The 21,557-nt window shown below is 41.5% G+C and overlaps 2 protein-coding genes across 11 annotated transcripts in view; one reads left to right on the top strand and one right to left on the bottom strand.

Annotated features, from left to right (window-relative positions):
- The window catches only part of DROSHA (drosha ribonuclease III), a 104,224-nt gene extending 85,314 nt beyond the window's left edge, over window positions 1–18,910 (bottom strand). For 3 of the 7 annotated variants that reach the window (XM_074356661.1, XM_074356652.1, XM_074356690.1), the window contains exons 1-7: window positions 18,764–18,910; window positions 16,462–16,527; window positions 14,601–15,434; window positions 10,760–10,852; window positions 5,321–5,431; window positions 4,862–5,093; window positions 1,389–1,530 (exon numbers count right to left, since the gene is read on the bottom strand). In XM_074356661.1, the coding sequence (XP_074212762.1) occupies window positions 1,389–1,530; window positions 4,862–5,093; window positions 5,321–5,431; window positions 10,760–10,852; window positions 14,601–15,434; window positions 16,462–16,478 (1,429 nt within the window). In that variant the 5' untranslated portion in view covers window positions 16,479–16,527; window positions 18,764–18,910. Of the gene's footprint in view, window positions 1–1,388; window positions 1,531–4,861; window positions 5,094–5,320; window positions 5,432–10,759; window positions 10,853–14,600; window positions 15,435–16,461; window positions 16,528–18,759 lie in introns of all 7 variants that reach the window. The other 4 variants (XM_074356656.1, XM_074356671.1, XM_074356680.1 and 1 more) reach the window with 4 other exon arrangements.
- A 142-nt stretch (window positions 18,911–19,052) lies between these two features.
- The window catches only part of C3H5orf22 (chromosome 3 C5orf22 homolog), a 28,379-nt gene continuing 25,874 nt past the window's right edge, over window positions 19,053–21,557 (top strand). For 3 of the 4 annotated variants that reach the window (XR_012503719.1, XR_012503722.1, XM_074356778.1), the window contains exons 1-2: window positions 19,053–19,238; window positions 20,503–20,648. Coding sequence is in view for 1 of the 4 variants with exons in the window: in XM_074356778.1 (XP_074212879.1) it covers window positions 19,158–19,238; window positions 20,503–20,648 (227 nt within the window). In the remaining 3 variants the exon portion in view is untranslated. The remainder of the gene's footprint in view (window positions 19,239–20,502; window positions 20,649–21,557) is intronic. The other variant, XM_074356785.1, reaches the window with a different exon arrangement.

Raw genomic sequence — 21,557 nt, forward strand, 5'->3', positions numbered from 1 at the left:
AAGATTGAAAATTTTTTTCCCTCAGTAGTAGCAACAGAAGATTTCAGTCCTTGGAAGTGACAGGACAAAAACAGACCTAGTAGGGGGGCGGGTATAGCTCAGTAGTAGAGTGTGTGCAAGGTCCTGGGTTCAATCCCCAGTACCTCCATTAAAAAAAAAAACTTAAAAAAAAAAAACAAACCAAGAATTATGCTAATAAAACAAGACAATCATAAAAAGATAAATACACTACAGTATGATTCTACTTATATGAAGTACCTAGAAGAGTCAGATTCACAGAGAGAAAACAGAATGGTGGTCGCCAGGGGCTGGCGGGGAGGACTGGGGAACTGCTGTTTAATGGGGACAGAGTTTCAGTTTAGCAAGATGAAAAGGGTTCTGGAGGTTGTTTGCACAACAATGTGAATGTACTTAACACAACTGAACTGCACGTTTAAAAATGGTTCAGTGGTACATCTTACGTGCATTATGTACATGTTATGTGTATTTTACCACAAAAAAAGAAAAAAGACAGACCTAGAACTTAGATTAATCTTACAAGAAATTAACATAGTACAGACAGTAATAAGCAACCTTTCCACAGTTGCGTTTCCGAGGCTCCTGCATGAGATAGATGCTGCTGTTACCCCTCTTTTACAGATGAGAAAAGCGAGGCTCAGTGAGATGAAATCACTCGCTCAGATGCCATTTCGGGTGGTGGAGCAGGGATTCAAACCCAGGCCAGCTGGTTCATCAGTGCTGTTCCCACCACGGTGCTGCCTCTCAGCGAGGGAGACAGAGCGAAGGTGGGCAGCCGGGAGGTAGCGAACACGCAGGGAAGGGCACGTGGGTGTCTGGCCTGGGTGCAGCGCTCTCTTAGCACTAAGGACGCCAAGTGGTGGGAAGCAATTTCCCCTCAAAGATCTCAGCACTGACTTGGAACCTCAGAATACACACAGGCAAAGACAGACCACCATATGAGAAAGTTATGGAAACTATGTGACTAGAAAGAGAGCTGGGCTACAGCTGGAGGGAGTTTCCTCATCAAACCAGAGCACCCTGGTAGTGGAGGGACCCCAGGGGAGGCCCGCCTGCCAGCGGCACAAGGCACGGGAACAGGCTCCTGCTTTGGACGGGAGGCTGGCCCCTGGTCCTTTCTGATTTTAGAAAAATTCTACAGGGGCCACAACTGTCAGCATGCCTTGTAAATGAGATCTCTTATGTAGCCTACTGAATGTAACTAAGGAAAAAATAAGATTAAAAAGAAGAAAGTTCCATTGCTATGTACATGCTGACTGTAACTAAGAAAAATAAAACGAACAAGAGGAAATTTCAATTTGGGACTCTCAATGACACATTCCCAAAGTCCAGGACTAAGCAATAATAAAAGAGCACAGGGTCTGACTCACCTAAATCTTCATCTAGCTTCGTCTTGGGAGGCTCCCACGGGGGTCTAGCAGCTTTGGCCTTCTCTTGCCTGCTCCCCAGCTCTTCCTCAAATTTGTCATATAAGTCACGGAGCCTACTTGTTCCAACTACAGTAGAATCTCCCTTTGAAAAATAAAAGATCAATATTAGGAACTATATTAATAACAGTCATACCAAAGAGACATAAGGCCTTACCAAGTAATCAAAGATTTGTAACAGAAAGATGCCATTTTTCCACCCTCAATTTAACTAACATTTTAAAACAAAATGCCCGGTGCTGATAATGATGCTCTGAATCACACACACATTTATATCTGCCACAGTCCTCAGGAGAATGTACTCTGCCAACATTTAGAAACAGAATTGTTCACATATGTCCATTTGATATAACAACAACAAAAAATCATAAACCCCTGAGAATTCACAACACCTGACAGCCTCCAAGGGAACATACACCCCCTCCGCTGAAAGTCAGTGATGGTCTATCTTCCACATCATCCCAATGACCCACACACATGCACCCCATAAACACAGGGACACACACTAACACACTCCACAAACACGAGGTTCTGCAATGCACTCCTGGAGGAAATTCTCTACTTTTCCCCACTCTCTTCCCAGGTTGAAAACTGCTTTAAACGTCCATATTCTTTGACTTAGTAATTTTTAAAATGTTAAGGACCAGACCTTTTGTAAAAAAGGACATTAAAACAAATCATAAAATCTGCAGTTATCCCAAAAGAGGGTAACTGCTCTTCCTCAGCCCCACCTTGCTACTGACACTGGCGACGCTGGGCTGACTGGCATTCTTGTTTGTTTGTTTTTCTTTTTGGCTCTGACATTCTTACCACCTCGCTGCACCAACATTGCCCAAATGCAAAGGCGAATGTTGGGCTTCTGGTTTATCAGTCTTCCTTCTACACTGAGTTTCAATACACCCATAAAAATGTAAGGAAAAAAAAAAGCTCTGCCTATTTAAACGCTCTGAACCCCAGGGTCTTAAACTTTGCTATTTTAAGAATAAAAATACCCAAGGCAGCCATTCTCCCCTTCTCTCTTCCTAATAGAACCATGATTCTCTTCAGATCTGGGGAGACTGAGCCACAGCCCCCTTACCCCAAAGACATCTCTGTCCTAGTCCTTGGAAAGTGAATGTTACCTCACATGGAAGAAAGGACTCTGAAGATGTGATTAGGTTACAGAATTTGAGATGGGGAGATTATCCTGGATGATCTGGGTGGGCCCAATCTAACATGAGCCTTTAACAGTGGGGACACTTTCCCAACAGGGGCCAAAGGTGCAATGGAAGAAGAGGCAAGAGATATTCAAAGCACAAGAGGGATTCGATCTGGGCTGCTGGCTTTGAAGATGAAGAAAGGGGTCCATAGACCAAGGAATGCACATGGCCTCTAGAAGCTGGAAACAGCCCTTACCTGACAGCCAGCAAAGAAACAAGGACCTCTGTTCTACAGCCACAAGGAACTGAATTCTGCCAAAAACCTGACCAAGCAAGAAACAGATCCTCTCTGGAAAGGAATGCAGCCCTGCTAACACCAGGATTTAGCTAGTGAGACCCAAGTTTGACTTCTGACCTACAGAACTGTGAGATAATAAATGTGTGCTGTTTTAAGCCATGAAGTTTGTGGAGGTTGGTTATGGCAGAGATGGAAAAATGAATCCCTGGTGAGGACATAGGATGCAATTCTGAAGAAAGGGACAGAGGGAAAGATCCATGGGCACTCTGGGCAAGCTGCTAGAGGAAGGTTCCCCCCGACACTGCCCTCTGCATCTGTGTCTGGACAGAGGTGTGTGAGGATGTGATGCCCAGAGCTGCTGCTGCAAACACGGTGGACCCTCTAGAAGATGGCGATGCCAACCTAGGGCTCTGCCATCACTGAGCTGCTCGGTGTGCACTGGCCACCACCTCCCTCCTGACAGCTTATTGAGAAAAATAAACCCAGCTCGTTTAAGTCACACTTCGTCAAGCATTCTTATTTAAAACAACATTCTGAGGCGACAGATGCCTTCTTTCCAGGAATTTTGTGAAGATTAAATGAGACAATATGAGAAGCACGGAATAAACTTTAGGCACCAAAACAGTACGTGAGCTCCCCCTTCCCTGTATCACATTAACTGTGACTTAAAACTTGCTCTAATTTATCAAGTAAAATATCATGCCCCCAGGGGAGATTTCTCAAACCCCTTTTATCCAAAGGTAAGGGAGCCGCCTCTCAAGTTCCCCACAGAGAAGGATCCAATCTGAGTAGAAGCTATTTTCACAAAATTCCAAACAACAGAATGCTCTCTTCTCTCTCCCATGCACTAAACCTAACAGCTCCAACCTCTTTTGTCCTAAATCTGTAGATGTTCATTCCTTCACTCATTCATTTAATCAATGAACATCACTGTGTGTCTATCCTGTGGCAAACCCACCTAAATTAATGGGATGGAGGCATAACGCCTATCGGGAGTGAGAGAGAGAGAGAGAGAGAAAAGAAAGAGAGAGCGACAGAAAATAAGATACAGACGGAAGAAAGAAAAGGAGAACACAAGTGAGCAAACGGGGAGGTGGTGGGGCCCCCGCAGCAGTGGGGTGTGGCTGCCAAGCCCCAGGAGCCCCGCCTTGAGCAGCAGGGGTGCTCAGTCTCTGGAGAGCCCATCGAAGGTGACACCGGACAAGCCACCAAACCAGCAATATGCCAGGGTAACATGCTGTGTTTACCTTTGGTCAAGGACAGACTTGTAGGAGATAAACTCAGTTCTCCCTTATTCCCCATTTTGGGGGAAAAACACACACACACATACACATATATACCACAAACTACATAAAGCAGTTGTGAGTGATAGCTTACAAAATGACCAGTATTAAGACTAGCGGTGTCATTAAAAAAAAAGAATGACTAACCACTAATATAAAATAGACAAACAGCAAGTTTCTACTGTATAACACAGAGAACTATATTCAATATCTTGTAGTAACCTACAATGAATAAGAATATGAAAACAAATATATGTATGTATATGTATGACTGAAGAATTATGCTGTACACTAGAAACTGACACAACTTTGTAAACTGACCATACTTCAAAAAAAAAAAAAGTGCAGAATGAAGAGATCCTTTTATTTATCCACTGCGCTCTTGCCTTCATAAAACAGCTTTTGTCCACGGCAGTGTTTCTCAACCAGGAGAGAGGGACAGTCTTCCCCGCCTCAACCCAGAGGGAGGGGTGGTCTGTCCCCACCAGGGGACATTTGGCAATTATCAGGAGACAGCTCTGGTTATCACACAAGGTGGGGTCCTACTGGAGACCAGGGCACAGAGCCCAGAGATGCAGCTCAACATCCTACCACACACAGCGCAGGCCCCACCGCAAAGAGTTATCGGCCCAAAATGCCAGGAGTCCCAAGGCTGAGAAGCTCTGGGTCACAGCTTCTCTCCTACTTCAGACCTACCACCTGATCCATGGGGTCACTGGAGTAGTAGTTTTCTGAGTGGGTGCACCGAATCCACACAGGCTTAAGAAGTTCCTCTTCCTCCTCCTCATTTTTGTCAGGCAGCACCTCCTCCGGCTCCTTTTCCTTGATTGAAGTATAATTCTTCTCTTTGCCAGAGCTCTGGTTGTCACTCCATCTGTCTTTCTCTTCCTCCCAACGAGCTCTCTTCTTCTCCCTACTTGGGGAGCGACTTCAAAAGGGGGCAAAGGAGGCCAGTTATTAAAAATGTTCTTCTGTTGTAAAACTATTTCACCTGCTTAGTTCACTTTTCACCTAAAGGAGAAATGTCATGCCAAATCACCACATTTATTTTTGTTCAACCAGTGATTCCCTGACACCAGTCTGGTGGCATCAGAATCACCTGAAGTTACTTGTTTAAAAATACAAATTCCCAGGCCCTACCCTAGATCTACTTACTGATTCACAGTGTCCGGGGATGGGGCCCAAGAATCTGTATTTTTAATACTCTCCCCAGGTAATTCTGGTGTGCATCCAGCAGGTTCAGTACCAACCAGCAAACCATAACTCCTAGAAAAGAAAGATATTTGGGAAATACTTGGGAATCTCCACATAGAGGCAATTTCAGCACTGAGAATACTAGTTTTGATCCTCCACATCTTGCTTTGCCAAGGGAAAAAAAAAGGGAACATCACAAAACATGGTCTCAGGTTGGCCATAAATTTAGCCTGAGGACCATAATCCAAGAGTGAACCAGTTATACCACTCCTGACCATCTCTCTGGAAGCCCACACTTGGGTATTACTGCTTAGTGAAACCAAAACTTTGCCTAATTCTAACCTCCACAAATACTAACTCAATTAAGAAGGAGAAAAAACAGTCCATCTCCTTGAATCTGGGGCCTGAAGTTTACAAAGGTCCATCCTGTGGATGTGCTTGGAGAGAAAAAAACTACAGGATAGATTTGAAATTAAGCCCAAGAAATTTGGGTGGAATCATACAGACCTTGAGAAGCCAGCCAAAGAGAGTAATTGCTTTATTAGTTTTATGCTGGCAGACTCTGCAGCTCCACTGACAAAGTTACTATTATCCAAGAAAGTTTTCATGTGGCTCAAAGTCACAAATTAACTCTTTCTATCAACTCTACCACTGAGATGTGAGTGTGCAGGTGTGTATATACATCAGGGGGAAAAGGGCTGGTGACTAAAAAGATTATATATATTGAATACTTACTGATATAGTGCCTATATATTACACCCTACATCATTAGGTTTGTTACCAGAAAAAAAATTACTGTCAAGTAAAATGTATATACATTCACTGTAGAAAAATAATAAAGCATTAACAAAAACAAAACAAAAATTAACCTATAACACTACTCAGAAATAACTACTACATTTCACAAATGTGTTAAAACATACAGATATATAAACACACAAATTTTAACGAAAAAGGAACTCTATAGACTGCCCTCCTCAACTCAATAGTAAATCAGGAACACCATTCTATTTCAATATATCTATTTGAACCATTTTTAATAAGTGCATATTATTATTCTATTTGTATATACCATAATTTGACAAGTCTGATCCTAGTCACTTAGGTTGTTACCATTTGTTTATGACATCGTAAACAATGCTACTGTAAACACACCTGTGTTCTTTGCAGACTTGTCAGATTATTTCACACAAAGAGTCTGTATTTTTTTTAAGGCTTCTCTACAGATAGGTAGTACCAGTTTAGATTATCCTCAAGACCACAAGCAAGTTCCCATTTCCACACATCCTCTCAGCATGATTGTTTTTCAACTTTTCCACTATGATGAAAAGAGTATCTCATTTAACTTGCAGTTCTTGTCACTACTGAAATGGCATGTTTCATGTTCACTTCTTTTATGAACATCCCAGTCAATATGCTATGCCAATATTTTTAAATTTAGGATTATAGTCCTGCTATGTTATGTTATACTTTCCCATCCTAAGGTTAAATAAAGATTTTATATTTTCTTCAGGTACTTTTAGCATTAAATTCTTTTTACTATATCTCTCCAAGATCCAAGGCAGAAATCTGAATTCAATTCTTTTTCCATGTGGCTTATCAACTGTCCCATTAGTTTCTCCTCTGATTTGAAAAACGTCATGACAGCTGTAAAATTTTACATCTCCTTGAATGTTGTTCGATATTTGTTTCACTGATCTCCTTATACCCATACTAAATTGGTTTAATTACTATGTGTTTATAAAACATTTTAAGACCATAGAGTAAGTACCCCCCTGTATTATTATCTGTCTTCATTATACTCACTTCTATTCCAAAGAAGAATGTGAGTCCTTACAAAGTTCTAAAACCAGTACTTCCACTGAAGTTACATTAAAACCATAGATATTTTTGGAAGAAAACTGGTATTTGGCAACCCTGTCTTCTACTTCCACTAGGGGAATATGACATGCCCTCATTCATTTATATCACCTCCTTTGTCATCGGCTACATTTACAGTTTTCTTTACATCAATCTATGCATTTTTTAAGTTTAAGATATTTAATTTTAATTAATTTAAATTTTCTGTAGCGAACCTACATTTTTTTCCATTATATTTTCAAAGTAGGTATTCCAGGTATTTAGGAAGGCTACTAATTATAGTATGTTTATTTTATAACTGTCAACTTCAGTCAGTTAATTCTAATATTTCTTAGCTGATCTCTTGAGTATTCCTAATAATATCATTAGCCAATAATGGAAAATCTTAGCTCCCAGTGGTGTGGTTTTTCTCTGGCTGTTCATTTGTTTTTGGTGCTTACTGATAGCCTGACACTCTGCTAAGCACTCTACTGACACACTTAAGAGTCCTGAGGCAGATATAAACATCCCCTACAGAGGAAACAAAATTAGAAATTATATTACTCGCCCAAAATCACACAGCTAGTAAATAGTAGTTAAATGTTAATGTGGGTTGTTTGACATAGACATTTTGATGTGTACTAAAAATCCCACCAAATGTTTACTATTATCATCAAGAAACAGGGGCAGAAGACATCCTCACTCCATCCCCTGTAAGCAGGTGTCTTAATGATGGATGGTCAAGGTTGTCTATTGTAAACAATAATTAATATTCTTTTTTTTAAACACTTTGAGAGCAACATTTCAAAACAGGATAAAAACATCTTTTTAGGTAGATATCTCAGGTATATCAAATTTCAAAATCTAAACTTGAAATTGTTCCTAAACAATAAGCTGTATTTCAAACTATAATAACTCTTCCTCCTTTACATGTATTTGTATCTGTAATTTTTATTTTCTCATCTTCTGCCTCAGTTAGGACTCACAGCACCCAAGTCTCTGTCTTCTCCACAAGCTACTGAGCATTGGAGAAGAAATCACCAGACTGAAGAGATTTCCAGCACTCAACATTAAAAACCATCGACCTCAAATGGGTCCTCAATGATTTCCACCAACACAGTATCTTGGCCTTTTGCCTATCCTCATCTCTTCCTTCTCCTCTTTCTTCTTCCTCAGGCCCTTTCTCACTGAACAATTCTTCCTAGTTGATCTCATCTAATCCATGGCATTTAGTATTTCCAGCTAGACTCTCTTTTCTGAACCTTACACCTCTGTGTCCAAATAACCGCCACACAGTTCCACCCAGCCGTCTCACAGATTCTCAGATTCCACATGCCCAAAACTGAACTCATCCTTTCACCTGTTTCCTAATGTTTACAGGCTCCTAAGGGGAACTCTAGATCTCAGGTAATGACTGCTGACTCCTCTTCCCTCAGGATCAGTTACCAGGTCCTACTGACTCTCCCTCATCAATCTCTCTCAATTACCTCAACCTTTCCCCACTGCCACTGTCAGTGCGCCAGTCTAGGCACAATCATTTCTTTCATGGATTACTAACAAAGGCCTCCTGAACTCATTTCCCAACCTCCAGGCTTGACCCTCTCAGATGGTTTCTCCACACTGCAACCTTCACACCTGCTCTCTTCTCCTCCCCTACTGTCCCCCTCCCCTCATGCACTCCTACACACACTTCAGGTATCAGTAGAACATCAATTTCTCTGACTACCCTAAACTGAGTTATTGGCTGCTGTGTTCCTAGAGCAACATGTAATTGTTCTATCAAAAGCACTCCTCACAGCACTGAACATTCTTATTCCTGTAAAGTGGGGACTCTGGTTAGTGATTGTATCACTCATGCCGGTACAATACTTCAGGCACACAAGAATGCAGTGTTTTTGTTTGCTTGTTGATTAAGCTATACAATGTCAGGTGACAGTGATAGGCAATGGGGCCTCCTTGCCTTTTTTCTAACTTGTACGGGAAGGCCTAGAAGGTTTCAACATTAAATTTGGCTCTTCTGAGATGGGATCAGTCACATTCATCATGAGATAACGTTCTCGATCATGTTAAAGAAGCCTGCATATAATCCTACTTTACCTAAGTTTCTACTCATAAATGGACGCAACTTTATACAGATGCAACTTTATTTTAAATATCTAATAGGCAGGTAGAGATAAGCCTATAGATTTTGACACAAAGAATTATAGTTACAGATCTCCTAATACTAACCTATCTACCTATGCAATCTTGGAATAAATTCTCAGTTATTTTAACACACAACTGAAAACATCTTGCTAACATACTAATCAGTATTTTCATATCCACATTCATAAGAGAGACTGTTTTGTGGTTTTGTTTTCATCCATTAGGTTTTGCCATGTGGATTTTCCTGGTAACACAACATGAGCTGAGCTTTCCTTCCATCTTCGTAAGTGTTCTAAAACAGTTTAAAACTTTTTTGGAGGTGACACAAATTCAACTTTTTCAAAATTTTTTCCATGGTTACTGGCCTATTACAATTTTATACTTCTTGTATGAATTTGGTAAATTTTGTTTTCATAGAAAACAACCCATCACATCCAAGTTTTTTAATTTTTTAAATAAAATATCTATATTTATACCAACATACTTTAATTTTTAAATCTCCTTCATTCCGATAATAATACATTCTTTCTTATACCTAAAGGAATGTATGTTTTTCTTTCCTTGATTTGCCCCTTTTTAAATTGTGTGACCTTTCAAAGAAAGCTTGCATTTATTTACAAATATTGTTATAGTACTGTAGTTCTATTTTTCTATTCATTAATTTCTTTTAACTCCCTTTTCTGCTTTTCTTTTACTTTACCAATTTCTAGAGCCAAGTGATCAGATGATAATTATATATATAGTTACCATTTACTTGGCACTAACTTTGGGCCCAGTTCTAAGTGTTTTACGTGTATTATCTCAATGACCCCTCACCACTCAACAAGGCAAGTATACTGTTCTTATTTTACACAAAGACATTGAGGCTTAAAAAAAGTTAGATTACTTTGCCCAATAACAAAGTTGGAAGAACTAATAACTGACCCCAAATCTGTCAGATTCTAGAGTGCTATTCTTAATTACCATTAAATAAGACATGAATTGTACTTCTCATTATAGAATTGGTTACATCCTATAAGTTTTGATTTGCAGCAAAATCAGTCATTTTTCCAAAAAAGGTGTGACTACAGTTTTGCTCTTTTTTTTTTTCATGAAACAAGTAAATTAAGAGCATAATTATGGATTGTCAAGTTTAAAAAAAAATTATTAATATATAGTTGTATAGCAACTCAGGTCAGAAAAAGTGGCCCATATAATTTCTAATTTTTGGAAATGTATCAAGATTTTCCTTGTACATTCTCAATACATCTTGAAAGTAAAGGTTTTTAAAGTAACTGGCTGCTTTAGTTTTTCACAGCGTTCTTTGGATAGACTCTCAGGCTGTTTTGAAGACCTGGCTGATACTCTGCACAAGCACAAAATCTGAATTCAAGGAGATAATCCTATGACTTCTTTCAGTGTCAACTCCTTGCTTACCTTCCAGATCTTTTATACTCTTTTTTGTAGGACCTTTCCAGAGATGGTGATCTTCGGCTGTCCCGGTGCCTGTGTCTCTCCCGTTCCCGCTCTCTTAAAGGAATTAATACACAGAGCTGTTTTCAACAGAAAGACTCAAAAACACCATCTCTTTTCACTGAATTCACCTTCTAAATGAATGGACCTCACTTCACCTAAGAATTCTGCAGGCACTATTCACTATGGGACATTCTTACTCATCTTTCATTTATTAGAGAATAAAGGAGCTTTTTAACTCACTTGGACATTTCTTGCTGTTTTCTTTAAAGAAAGAAGTCATACTTAACGCTAAGCAACAAAGGGAATTTTATCATAATCTCTTGAGAACTTCCAACCAGCCAATCCTTGGTTATTTAACCTATGGGGAAAATTTCAAAGGATTCAGCTGTCTGTTGATTTCTAGAACACTCTTAATATCATCCATCAAATAAACGCAAATTAAAGCTTTTATAGTAAAGATTAGGACAAGGTTCTACAATGAAAGAGTTCTAAACTCTTACAGATTATAGGCCTGAGGTGTAGTTTTAGCTATCACTAACTGCCATGAGATTCTAAGTCACTTTACCTTTAAATGCTGTTCTCATCTGGAAAAAACTCTAAATGGAGACAATGAGTTTACTTGATGTGAAAATAGAACAAAGGATTTTAAACCTTCCAATGTAACACTGGAATTTAATAATAATAATAACTTCTGAGTCTATTTAACAAGGACAATGAGATCTGAAACAAGTATCAGAACTCCAATGTGTTTATTTCTAAACTAAACCTAAGGGAAATAGTTACTAAATCATAGAGTAGGAGAAAAATGCTATATTAGCTTGAGTCCAGCAAGAAGACTATAAAAATATCTGAACTCAAAAATATCCATAACCTATAGTCAAATGGAAAAAATGTAAATTCACTGAAACCAAAACTTACAAAATTGATGGAGACCTTGGATATTAAAACAAGAATTGATTTTCCACTAAAAGATCACCCCCTCCTCAAGAAAGACTCCTCTGAATAATACTTTTGACATATACTTAAGCCTCAGGTAGACACCAGCTGTCTAAAATAAAGTAGCCAGTGCTTGGGATTCCACACTCTTTATCTGACACCATTCTAAAATTACAGTTTACTTTTAGGCAGCAAATCCAGCTAGTGAGTGGTACCACATGATAAAGATTTAATGTAATCTGTGAGGGCATGACTGCTGAAAAAAATAATTGCCTGTATTTCCAAATAAAAGCTGTAATTGGAGGATATTCCTAATTTTCAGTTTGTCTTTTAACATCTAGGGAATAGAATTTTGCATTCAGTAGTGGCACTTCTGATGATGATTGCTACCTCTGAATGGGTATGAACTGAAAAAAACCAATATGGATATAGATCACAGGAACACTATATAATGAACCCACTTAAACCAAGAAAAACAGCACTTGGATTATTTTTCTGAAGATTCTTCCCTGTTTGCGAGCATTAAGGTATTCCTTAGGTGCATAATACTAGCTCTCCGATGGCTGCACATTGTACTCAGTAGGACAGCTGTGGGGATTATCATGCTGTAACACTACTCATTTATGCCAAGCCACTGCACTGGTCCTTACTAGCTAAGACCGCAGTTTCTCTTCCCATTCCCCAGAGGAACCATGAGCTTTCATGACAGCAAATGCATATACCCACTTAGTCGCAAACCTTCCCTAGAAATAGTGTGCCCTGAAACAATCTCGTCATTATTATTCAACCACAGTTCAAAAGAGGAGAAAAAGAAGGAAAATGAAATTTGAAAAAGGATAGATTCACTTAACCCAAGAAGCAAGGGGAGAAGTAGCCAGAGGACTAAAGAATTTGCATAAGCATAACACAATCTAAACCATACTTCTGTGAAGTTTTGGTTTTCTCCAATATACTTCTGCAAGTTACACTAGGACTTCACATGCCCTGTGTTTATTTCACAGAAGCGTTCCACGTAAGACAGATGACTGACATTCTAGACTAAGACCTCAAAGCACAACATTATAAAACAACTCCAATGTACATAAGGGCCATTTGGAAAGATGAGCTAACTGCCCAAGGTCCTGCGTAGTAAAGGAGTTGTGGTTCAGGACAACGCAGATTATGGCACTTGATTTCACTTACTGATAGAGATTGTCAGTTTATAGGACATCCGTGTTTCTTCAAACAAACACATTAACTCCCAAGCTTAAGCCTGGATGGAAGAATTCAGGATTTTACAGCAGAGCCCTAACAACCACAGCACCCCAAAAAAGGGGAGAGAGGGGAATGCCAGAATGCTGAAGTTTGCAGCAAAATGTTTCCCCAGAGACAGGTTTATTAACAATCGCTTTGAAGTCTGAAGAGAACTATTAACAACTTTCTGGTTTAGCTTTTCATCATAAAGTTGTAGAATAAACTATCACAGGCCTTTGCCAACTAGTCCACCACAGAATTAAGAACAAAATTGCCCAGAAACAGAAAGTTACGTTGAAAAGACTTTTAAAAGTCTACTGACTCAGGCAGCCCTGGCCACCCGAATCTGACATCTCTGCAAAAACACGGGGTCCCTTCCACCGGGACTCAGAGAGAAGCAATAATGCATTTTCCTTCCAAATCTTCCGAGCACTAGTCACTCTCTTCAGGACTGAGAATGACCGCTACCGTTTACTGGCAAAATGTTCAATCAGAATCAAACCTACAGCCCTGAGAGAAACACAGAAACTGAGAAGTCCATTGGTGTCGCAGGAGCCAAGACCAGCTCTCTACAAACACATGTGATGAAGCGACCTGGTTTGGGGACCTCATACTTTTCAGCATAGAAGTTCCACAAGACAATGAAGGTAAATGCACCACCACAGACAGAAAGAGAAGCACCATTACCAGCCTAATAACTGGAAAACCTCAAATCTTCATTGATATAAAGCCTTCACTGAAGGTACAAATAAATATTAGTACCATTGATATCCTTGTATTCTTACTTTTCCATCTGAGCCAATGGTTCTTAGACTTTGGGGGTAATAGACTCACACCATCTCTTGAGAATCTGCTATAAGCTACTGATTTACTTATAGAAAGATACACATACACATAAAATTTTGCATAGAACTTCAGAGCATTTCTAGAAGCCCATCTGTGAATCCCTGCTGGAAACCTTATTCTCTTGTATACACAGATATTTGGTCTTTTGAAATAAAGAAATACAATCTGGAATGGAACAGTATGTTTTAAATACAGCTTTATCTAGTATGAACATGTTTCAATGCAACAGAATCAAATTAATAGCTATTTGAAAACCAGAACTTTGATAATGCATAACTAATATTATTCCATTTTAAGGATACAGAGCAAGAAGGCAGCAACACACAACAAACTTCCACTTATCCTAAAAATAAAGCAAGTTCCACTTGTTAACTAGTTTGATTCCTGACTGATATTATACACACCAATTCCGAAAGAACTGAAGTACGGTAACCTGACATGACGATCATAGTGAACGTAATTAAATATAACACACACACACACAAAACACAAGCCCCTTCACCGATCATCATTAAAATGTCAACTATATTATGCAGAGTAATCTGCTTATACTCACTGAAATGAATCTATGTTGATAATTCTGGAATAATTTTCAAAGGTGTCTTTTTCCTGACATCAACTCCTTTACTTGTCAGTTCTTCCTCTTTAAAACAGCCCCAAACATGCTTTCTTTCCTTTTACAAACAGAAAAGAACTGCTGGACCTTTTTGGTTTGGTTTGCTGATCAACAGAAATGGCCTTGTGTCGGGGCCTCTGCACTTCTTTAAAAAACACACACGTGCTTTACCTGCTCCGCTCGTAGCTCCGGTGGCGGGAGGGCGTCCTTCCTCGGTCATAATCAGATCGGTAGCGGCTGTCTTGCCTTCTCCTGTCCGGACTTCGGCCTCGCTCCCGCCGATCCAGGGACCGATGCCTCTCGCCTCTCCCGTGACTATGATCCCGGTGCCTGTGATCATCATAATGCTTGAGCCTTTCTGGGGACCTTCTCTCACTGGGAGCCTTTGGGAGTGGGTATGGAGGGAGATGCCTAAAATGAGGACTACTGCTATTATTAGCACTGGGTGGGAAGGAACTGGAGTTGTTCTGGAAGCTATTAAAATTGGGAGGTGGGAAGTTGTGGTGTGAGTAGCCAGGAGGGTACTGGTAATTGACCTGCTGTGGCATGATGGGAGGGGGTGGGGGGTGGGGCATGGATGGAGGGGGCATCATGAAGGGGAAAGTGCCTTGTCCAGGAGGCGCTCCAGGGACCGGGGGGTTATTGGGACAGGGCATCGGAGGCGGCATGGGAGGAAAACAGGGAGGCACGGGGAAAGGGGGCCTCATCTGGTGGTTGGGGAAGGGGGGCCGGATTGGGCAGGGGGGCAGGGGGCCTTGTGCTGACGGAGGCATGGGTGGAGGGAAGGGTACAAAGTCTGGTCGTGGAGGCAGAAAACTGGGGGCTGGAGAGTTGGAGAAGGTGGTGGAAGGGGCACTCGGAGGTTCGTATTGGTATTGCACAGGAGGCTGCTGAGGGTGAAGCAGTCTCAGGTTTTGGGGCCTGAAGGCTGGCGCTGAGGGTCTGGCTCCATGTCCCCCTCGCCCTCGGGGGCACCCTCGTCCTGGGTGGAACGACATTCTGTGACTTGGTAGAGAAAAGAAAAATGGAAAAGAAAAACTCACTATATAAACAAGGTTTCACAAATGCCTGACCATCTTCAAGAGCAACTGGCAGACCCCTTAGGCCACCCATCTAACGCTGAGTACTCCATAATGTCTGATACTCCTCATGGCCAATAAACTCCTCTTCCCCTGTCTCAGCCCCTCGACCCACTGCCATGGTCAGCCCCTGGACCTTGCCACTCCCTAAAGCTGTTCCAGCCCAGCATAGTCAACATCCCCATTCGATCATCCCCAGTGTTCGACCATTTACTATCATGTCCTTGCTCAAGTTCCCTCAAGTCTTGACCTCACCACATCATCCCGTCCACACACCCCACGTTTCTACATTTGCACCAGCATCTTTCTGTCCACACCTTCCTCCCACTCAGCACAGACTCGCAAATTCAACCTAACATGTCCTAAAAGGAATTAACGATCTTCCCCTCCAAGACAACACCACATGCTCCTTTTTTAGGGTTTCCTGTCTCAATACATGAGACCATTTATTGGTCGTCAAGTCATACAACAAGAAATTACCTGACAACTTCTCCTCCCTTATCCCCTCTAGCTAAAAATGTATTTTCAAATGCCAATCATTTCTGCTTGGTAAATACTTCTTGAGTCCATCCACTTCACACCATCGTCCTGTCTGGCTACAATAGTAACACCTTTGTCAGTCTTTCTACAACCACCACCATTACCTCCAGGGCTTTATTAGCTTCTCTGCTCTCCCACACTCTGTGCTTCTTGGCAGGTTGGACAATGATTACAGGTCACCAACTTATTCCGCCTTTAATGTCTACCTGCACCTCAGAACTGCCAGCACCATCAGGGCAGGGATCTGGGCTGTATCAACTTGCTCGGGTCTGGGTTCCTAGACATGAAGGTGGCCCAGGGGAACACAGTCCGCCTCTCCTCACCTATCGAAACCCTTCCCACCCTCTATGGCCTAGTGCCAGTGTCTGTTCTCTGTTCTTCCAGACGACTGCCATGACTACCATGCCACTCACCATGTACTGCCTTGCATCGTGACGTTCTATCTGTATAGGTCACATCTTTCACATAGAATATATGCTCTAGAGGACAGAAAGAAAAAAGAGACATAAAAATGTTTCCCAAACTGCTAATGTTATAAAATATTTCTACAATTATCTTAACACTGACTTTGCGCTCTTCAATACATTTAGCATACTAACAAAATTACAAGCATGCTGAACTGAATTAAAGTTTACAACTAACTCTTAAGATGTCCTTAATACTTACTGCTGACTCAAAACAATCGGTTTTGGCAATTTCAGCATTTCCATCTCTAATCTGCTAAGACTAGGAGGAAAAGTCATTTCTCCTCTCCCTCTTCATTCTCTAGTTTCCTTCACAGTGAGACCAGCATTCAAATTCAAACTTAACTATAATCATGTAAACACGCAGTTATCCCTGATTCTCATTCTCAGCTCTTTCCAGAGAAGAATACTATGAACAGGAATGGCTTTCCCAATACTAGACTTAAACAAAATGTTTAAAAAAACTCAAATAAACATTAACTCTGAAAAGGTTTAGTGTAGAAGCATTTTCCTAAAGTCTTTCAAACTAAAAGATTTACCAATAGGCTTAAGGTAGACTTTCAAATGGCTCATGAAAGTTTTTCCAGATTATTTAGCTGTATCAATCACTATGCTTAATATAGGTTCCAAATAATATCTGATTAATGATTACTATTCAGTCCAAGGCCCTCATTATAAACCTAGGACCTAGACAGTGATCTTGCCATCATGGGCTACTCAGGAGCAATAGAATCTAATTCAAACTTCACGCCCAGCATTTAAGGCCCTCTGCAATCTGCACTCAAGTTCTTCCAGGCTTATCCTCTATTACCTTCCCCATGAAGTGCCTATCACCGCAGATTTTCCCAGCTGCTTAACATACAAAGTACTATCACCCAGCTTACAAGTCTTTGCTCCTCTTCTTCAAAATCCCTTACCCTATGAATCTGCCCACTGAATTTTTACCCATCTACCTATGTCAAATACCATCTCTTCTGTGATGCCTTTCCTGGCTCCTTTAGGAAGTAATCCCATCCCCTCGAGACTTCCTTTGCTCTTAGTCTGTACTTACTTCTTTTACAGCACTTAACAGAGGCTGCCCCATATTATAGCCATGTGTGCACATGTCTAACTCCTCCACTAGATTATTAGCTCCTTGATGAAAAGGGTTGATTCAAAGTCATTTCTGTATCCTTCACAGCCCCTGGCAAAGCATCCTGCACACAGCGGGTAATCAATAAATGTTTACTGTCTCACCAATGGCATATGTTTCTATGTTGCTACTGTACATTTCCCTACTGCATATGTCCACAGGAGAGCCACACTACCAAAACCAGACCAAAAGCAGGACTTTTCACTGATTCATACAACATTTAATGAGCCTATACATGTCACAAGCCCTGAGCACCCAAAGATGAGTAAGACACATAACCCATGGAACTCAAGATATATCTCCTTTTTAAAAATTAAATAATATGATAAACACAAGAGGTATACACAGGGTCTGGGGGAACACAAAGGAGTGTACTGAATCTAGAGGTGGGCAACAGTTAGGATCACCAACACCCTTGTACAGGTGTTGTCGAACTGTTGTCAAACATTCACTATTAGATCCTCATGGATGTGTCTACAGATAGAATATCTGAAAACACTGATTCTGAAACTGATCTATTAAAGACATAGGCTGTGTCGCGAATGCAAACTTTAATTCAAAAGTCAAGGAACTCGCTGCAACTGGAAAAGTAATTATTTTCTGTGTCTGCCTACTCCTAAGTTGCCGTTTGGAAGCAGGGAAACTGAAGGAGCTGTTCTGCATGTTAACACGTCCAGGAACATCAGTCTAGGTAGAAAGAGCTGCAAAGTCTGACTTCCTTTTTATTAACATCGTCTTTGCCCAGCTGAATCCACAGGTCGGTCATCTTTGTCTGGCTGATTAGTAATTGCGTTTCCCCATTTACATCTCTCGCCAGACTGTGAGTCCCAGAAGACAAGCTTGGGGTCTCACTCCCCTCCGAGACCTGGGCGGCCCCAGGCGTGGACCACGGCACGCGCTCAACAATGAATGAAAGGTCTCGTTTTTCTCTATTTATTTGCGGAACTCGGGCCTAGGGTCGCTTTTTTCCCTTAGCTGCATATCTGAAGAGGGGCTGCGCGATCCTAACTCCCAAGTGCCTCTCGCCCCGGCCCCAGCCTCAGCCTCCAGCCCTGTTTAAATCCGGACACTCCGTTAAACTCCCTCTTTCAACACCCACAAGCTGCCCCTTTTACCTACAAGAGGCTCTCGGGCCGCGAGGTCGCCGACAGACCAAAGCCAGACTTAAAGAGCAGCCGCCAAGACCCGAGCGCCGCCCGCGCCTCCGGAACAGGAAACCGAGACAATTAAAACGCAACCTGAGAAAGCTGGACCACAGGAGGGAAAGCTCTTGGGCACGCCGCCGCGCCTCGTGCGCGGTGATTGGCGCATCAACAAGAGCGATGGACATCTGAGCCAATAGCTTTCGTCAGACCCTCCGGCGCCCTCCCCCTAACCCCTACGTCCTCCAACCCGGAACCGCAACCGGGTGAGCGCGCGTTTCCGCCCGGGAGAGGCGGCGGGACCGCAGCCGGCATTCCGGGGTCCTCGCCCCGCGCCTCCCTCTCACTGAGGCGCTGCCGGGCGCGAAAACATGAACGAGTCCGCGGGAGAGCGCGCCCGCCTCCGGCGCTACCCTGAGCTCCCGGTGTGGGTGGTGGAGGATCACCAGGAGGTGAGCGGGCGGCTGTCGGGCGCTGGGGCGGAATTCACGCAAGGACCAAGGGGGCGACGGAGCCTGGGCATAGGAGACCGGAGAGTTAACCAGAATAAGTTTGCGCGAATTGCATTGCTGTGGGGAAAATACCGAACCAGCTAGCTTGGAAGAATAAGCGCTGACATTTATGAGGCGCTCTATGTGTCGGGCAACTCATTTAACCCTCGCATTTTGCCCAGAATCCCACAACCAACAACCGGTGGCATCGGGATTCGAACGCAGGCTGACTGCAAAGCCCCGCATCCTTAACCTGCACATTAACGCGGGCTTTCTTCTGTCAGCCGGCGTCTCCGTCACAGTCCTGCTGTATAGGTGGGAGGCTTTCTATTAAGAATGTGAGCTGTCATCTGAAATGGGGACGAAGTAGCACTCTTAGAGCCGTTAGGAGTATTATTGTGTGCATAGTGTGTGCATAAATATTTTCACACGGTGCCCCGCGTATATGAACACTAAAGGTATTTTGTTTTTATAGTAGTGTTATTTTAGCCAAAAAAAATGGTGCCCTAATCTAGACTTCTGGAAGCCTACGAGGCAGGCCCGTGGATCTAAGACTTTTTTTTTTTTTAATAGCATTAATAAGCTTGGGAGGTCTTTGGATTTAAAGAGCAAGAGGGTGATTCCGGATTTATGGATGGATACAGTTAAGAGAATAAGAAGGAAGTTGGATTTCTCAGGACCTAGAGATTGTGTGTGTGTGTGGTGTGATAGTGTGTATGGGTCTCAGAGAAAGCAAGTGTGGGTTAGGCAGTGTTTCAAATTCAGTCTTAGACTTATAACTCTACAGCCGAACAGACCACCCAGCCCAGCACTACTATTCTGAAGGTATGGAAAAAGTCCAGAGACCCTGGGTAGCTTGAACACATTTCTCATGCCAGAATGTGTATTAACGAGGAGTTGTTTTTTTGTTTTTGTTTTTTTCCTGAGTGCCACCGCTTGTCTGTTTCCCCACGTATCTTTGAGTTTGTGGTGGGGGCAACATGCCTGTAAAAGATGCCCATTAAAGCCTTTGGAGGTGTAACTCAAAAGTTCTGAGAAAAAAATAAAGCTTGAGATAATTAACTAGACCATCTACAATGAACAAAGTTTGTATCTTCCTCCTTTTAAACGAGTTGGTATGCTTTAGATTATGTGCAGTTAGTTATGTTAGCATCGTTTTCCAGCCTGCAGTTAAGTGTATGCTCATGATCTCAGTGCCAATTGTGAATGTCATGTGTCTTTACAGGTTCTGCCTTTTATATACCGGGCCATTGGCTCAAAGCATCTTCCTGCAAGTAATATAAGTTTTGTGCATTTTGATTCACATCCAGACCTCCTTATTCCTGTGAATATGCCAGCTGACACAGTGTTTGATAAGGAAACACTTTTTGGGTAATATGTGATATTTGTTAGTGATCTTTTATGTGCCTGAAATACAATTTTGCGGTAGATAATAAGCAATTAAGGGAGATAGTTCTTTGCTAAACTCATGAGTTTTGCTTTTGTTTTGTTTGCCTTTTTAATGGAGATGGTCAAACTTTTTCTTAAGGAGCCAGATAGTAAATATTTTAGTTTTGCTGGCCATACGGTCTCTGTTGCAACTGTTTATTTCTGCGCTTGTAGTGTCAGAGCAGCTGTAAACACTACCTAAACAAGTGGCAGTGGCTGTGGTCCCTTTAAACTTCATTTATGAAAACAGGTGGCCCAGCCAATGTTTGCCAACCTCTGCTTTAGCAGACAGACTTTCAGAAGTAGAGGAAACTTTAGAAATTATCTGAGCCAGTTCTCCCTTCCTCTCCCCTTTAGAAGTCTAGATACTGAGGCCCAAGAAAATGTGTCTTAAACACATGGTTCAATAATTGTATAAGCAACACGTATTTTAATTTGTGTGTCCTTCCAGTATTAAGTCCCTCCAACTTCCCAATTTATTTATTTTCAGGCCACAAGTCTTATTGACTCTGTTATATAGAATCATAGACTTGCAAGTAAAATTAGTAATTTGTACTCCATTCTTTAGGAAGGACATACCTAGTATATCTCTAAATAATGACTTACTAGCCTCTCTTCAGTAATAAAGGTCCCTGAAATTCTGTCACTATCTCTTATGTATTTTTTTATAATGTTGCCTGTTCATACAGTATAAAAAGTTATATAGCTGTAATTTTCCTGTTCTAATGTAAAATTAACAGATAGATGCTTGTGTGAATTAATTTTAGCCTGCTATATTTCTTTTAGGTGACTTTTTCTGAAGCCACAACTCAGCACTAATTTCTAAAGAAATGTGGTAGTTCTACCATTGTC

Source organism: Camelus bactrianus, chromosome 3 (genome assembly GCF_048773025.1).
Source record: "Camelus bactrianus isolate YW-2024 breed Bactrian camel chromosome 3, ASM4877302v1, whole genome shotgun sequence".
Classification (NCBI taxonomy): domain Eukaryota; kingdom Metazoa; phylum Chordata; class Mammalia; order Artiodactyla; family Camelidae; genus Camelus; species Camelus bactrianus.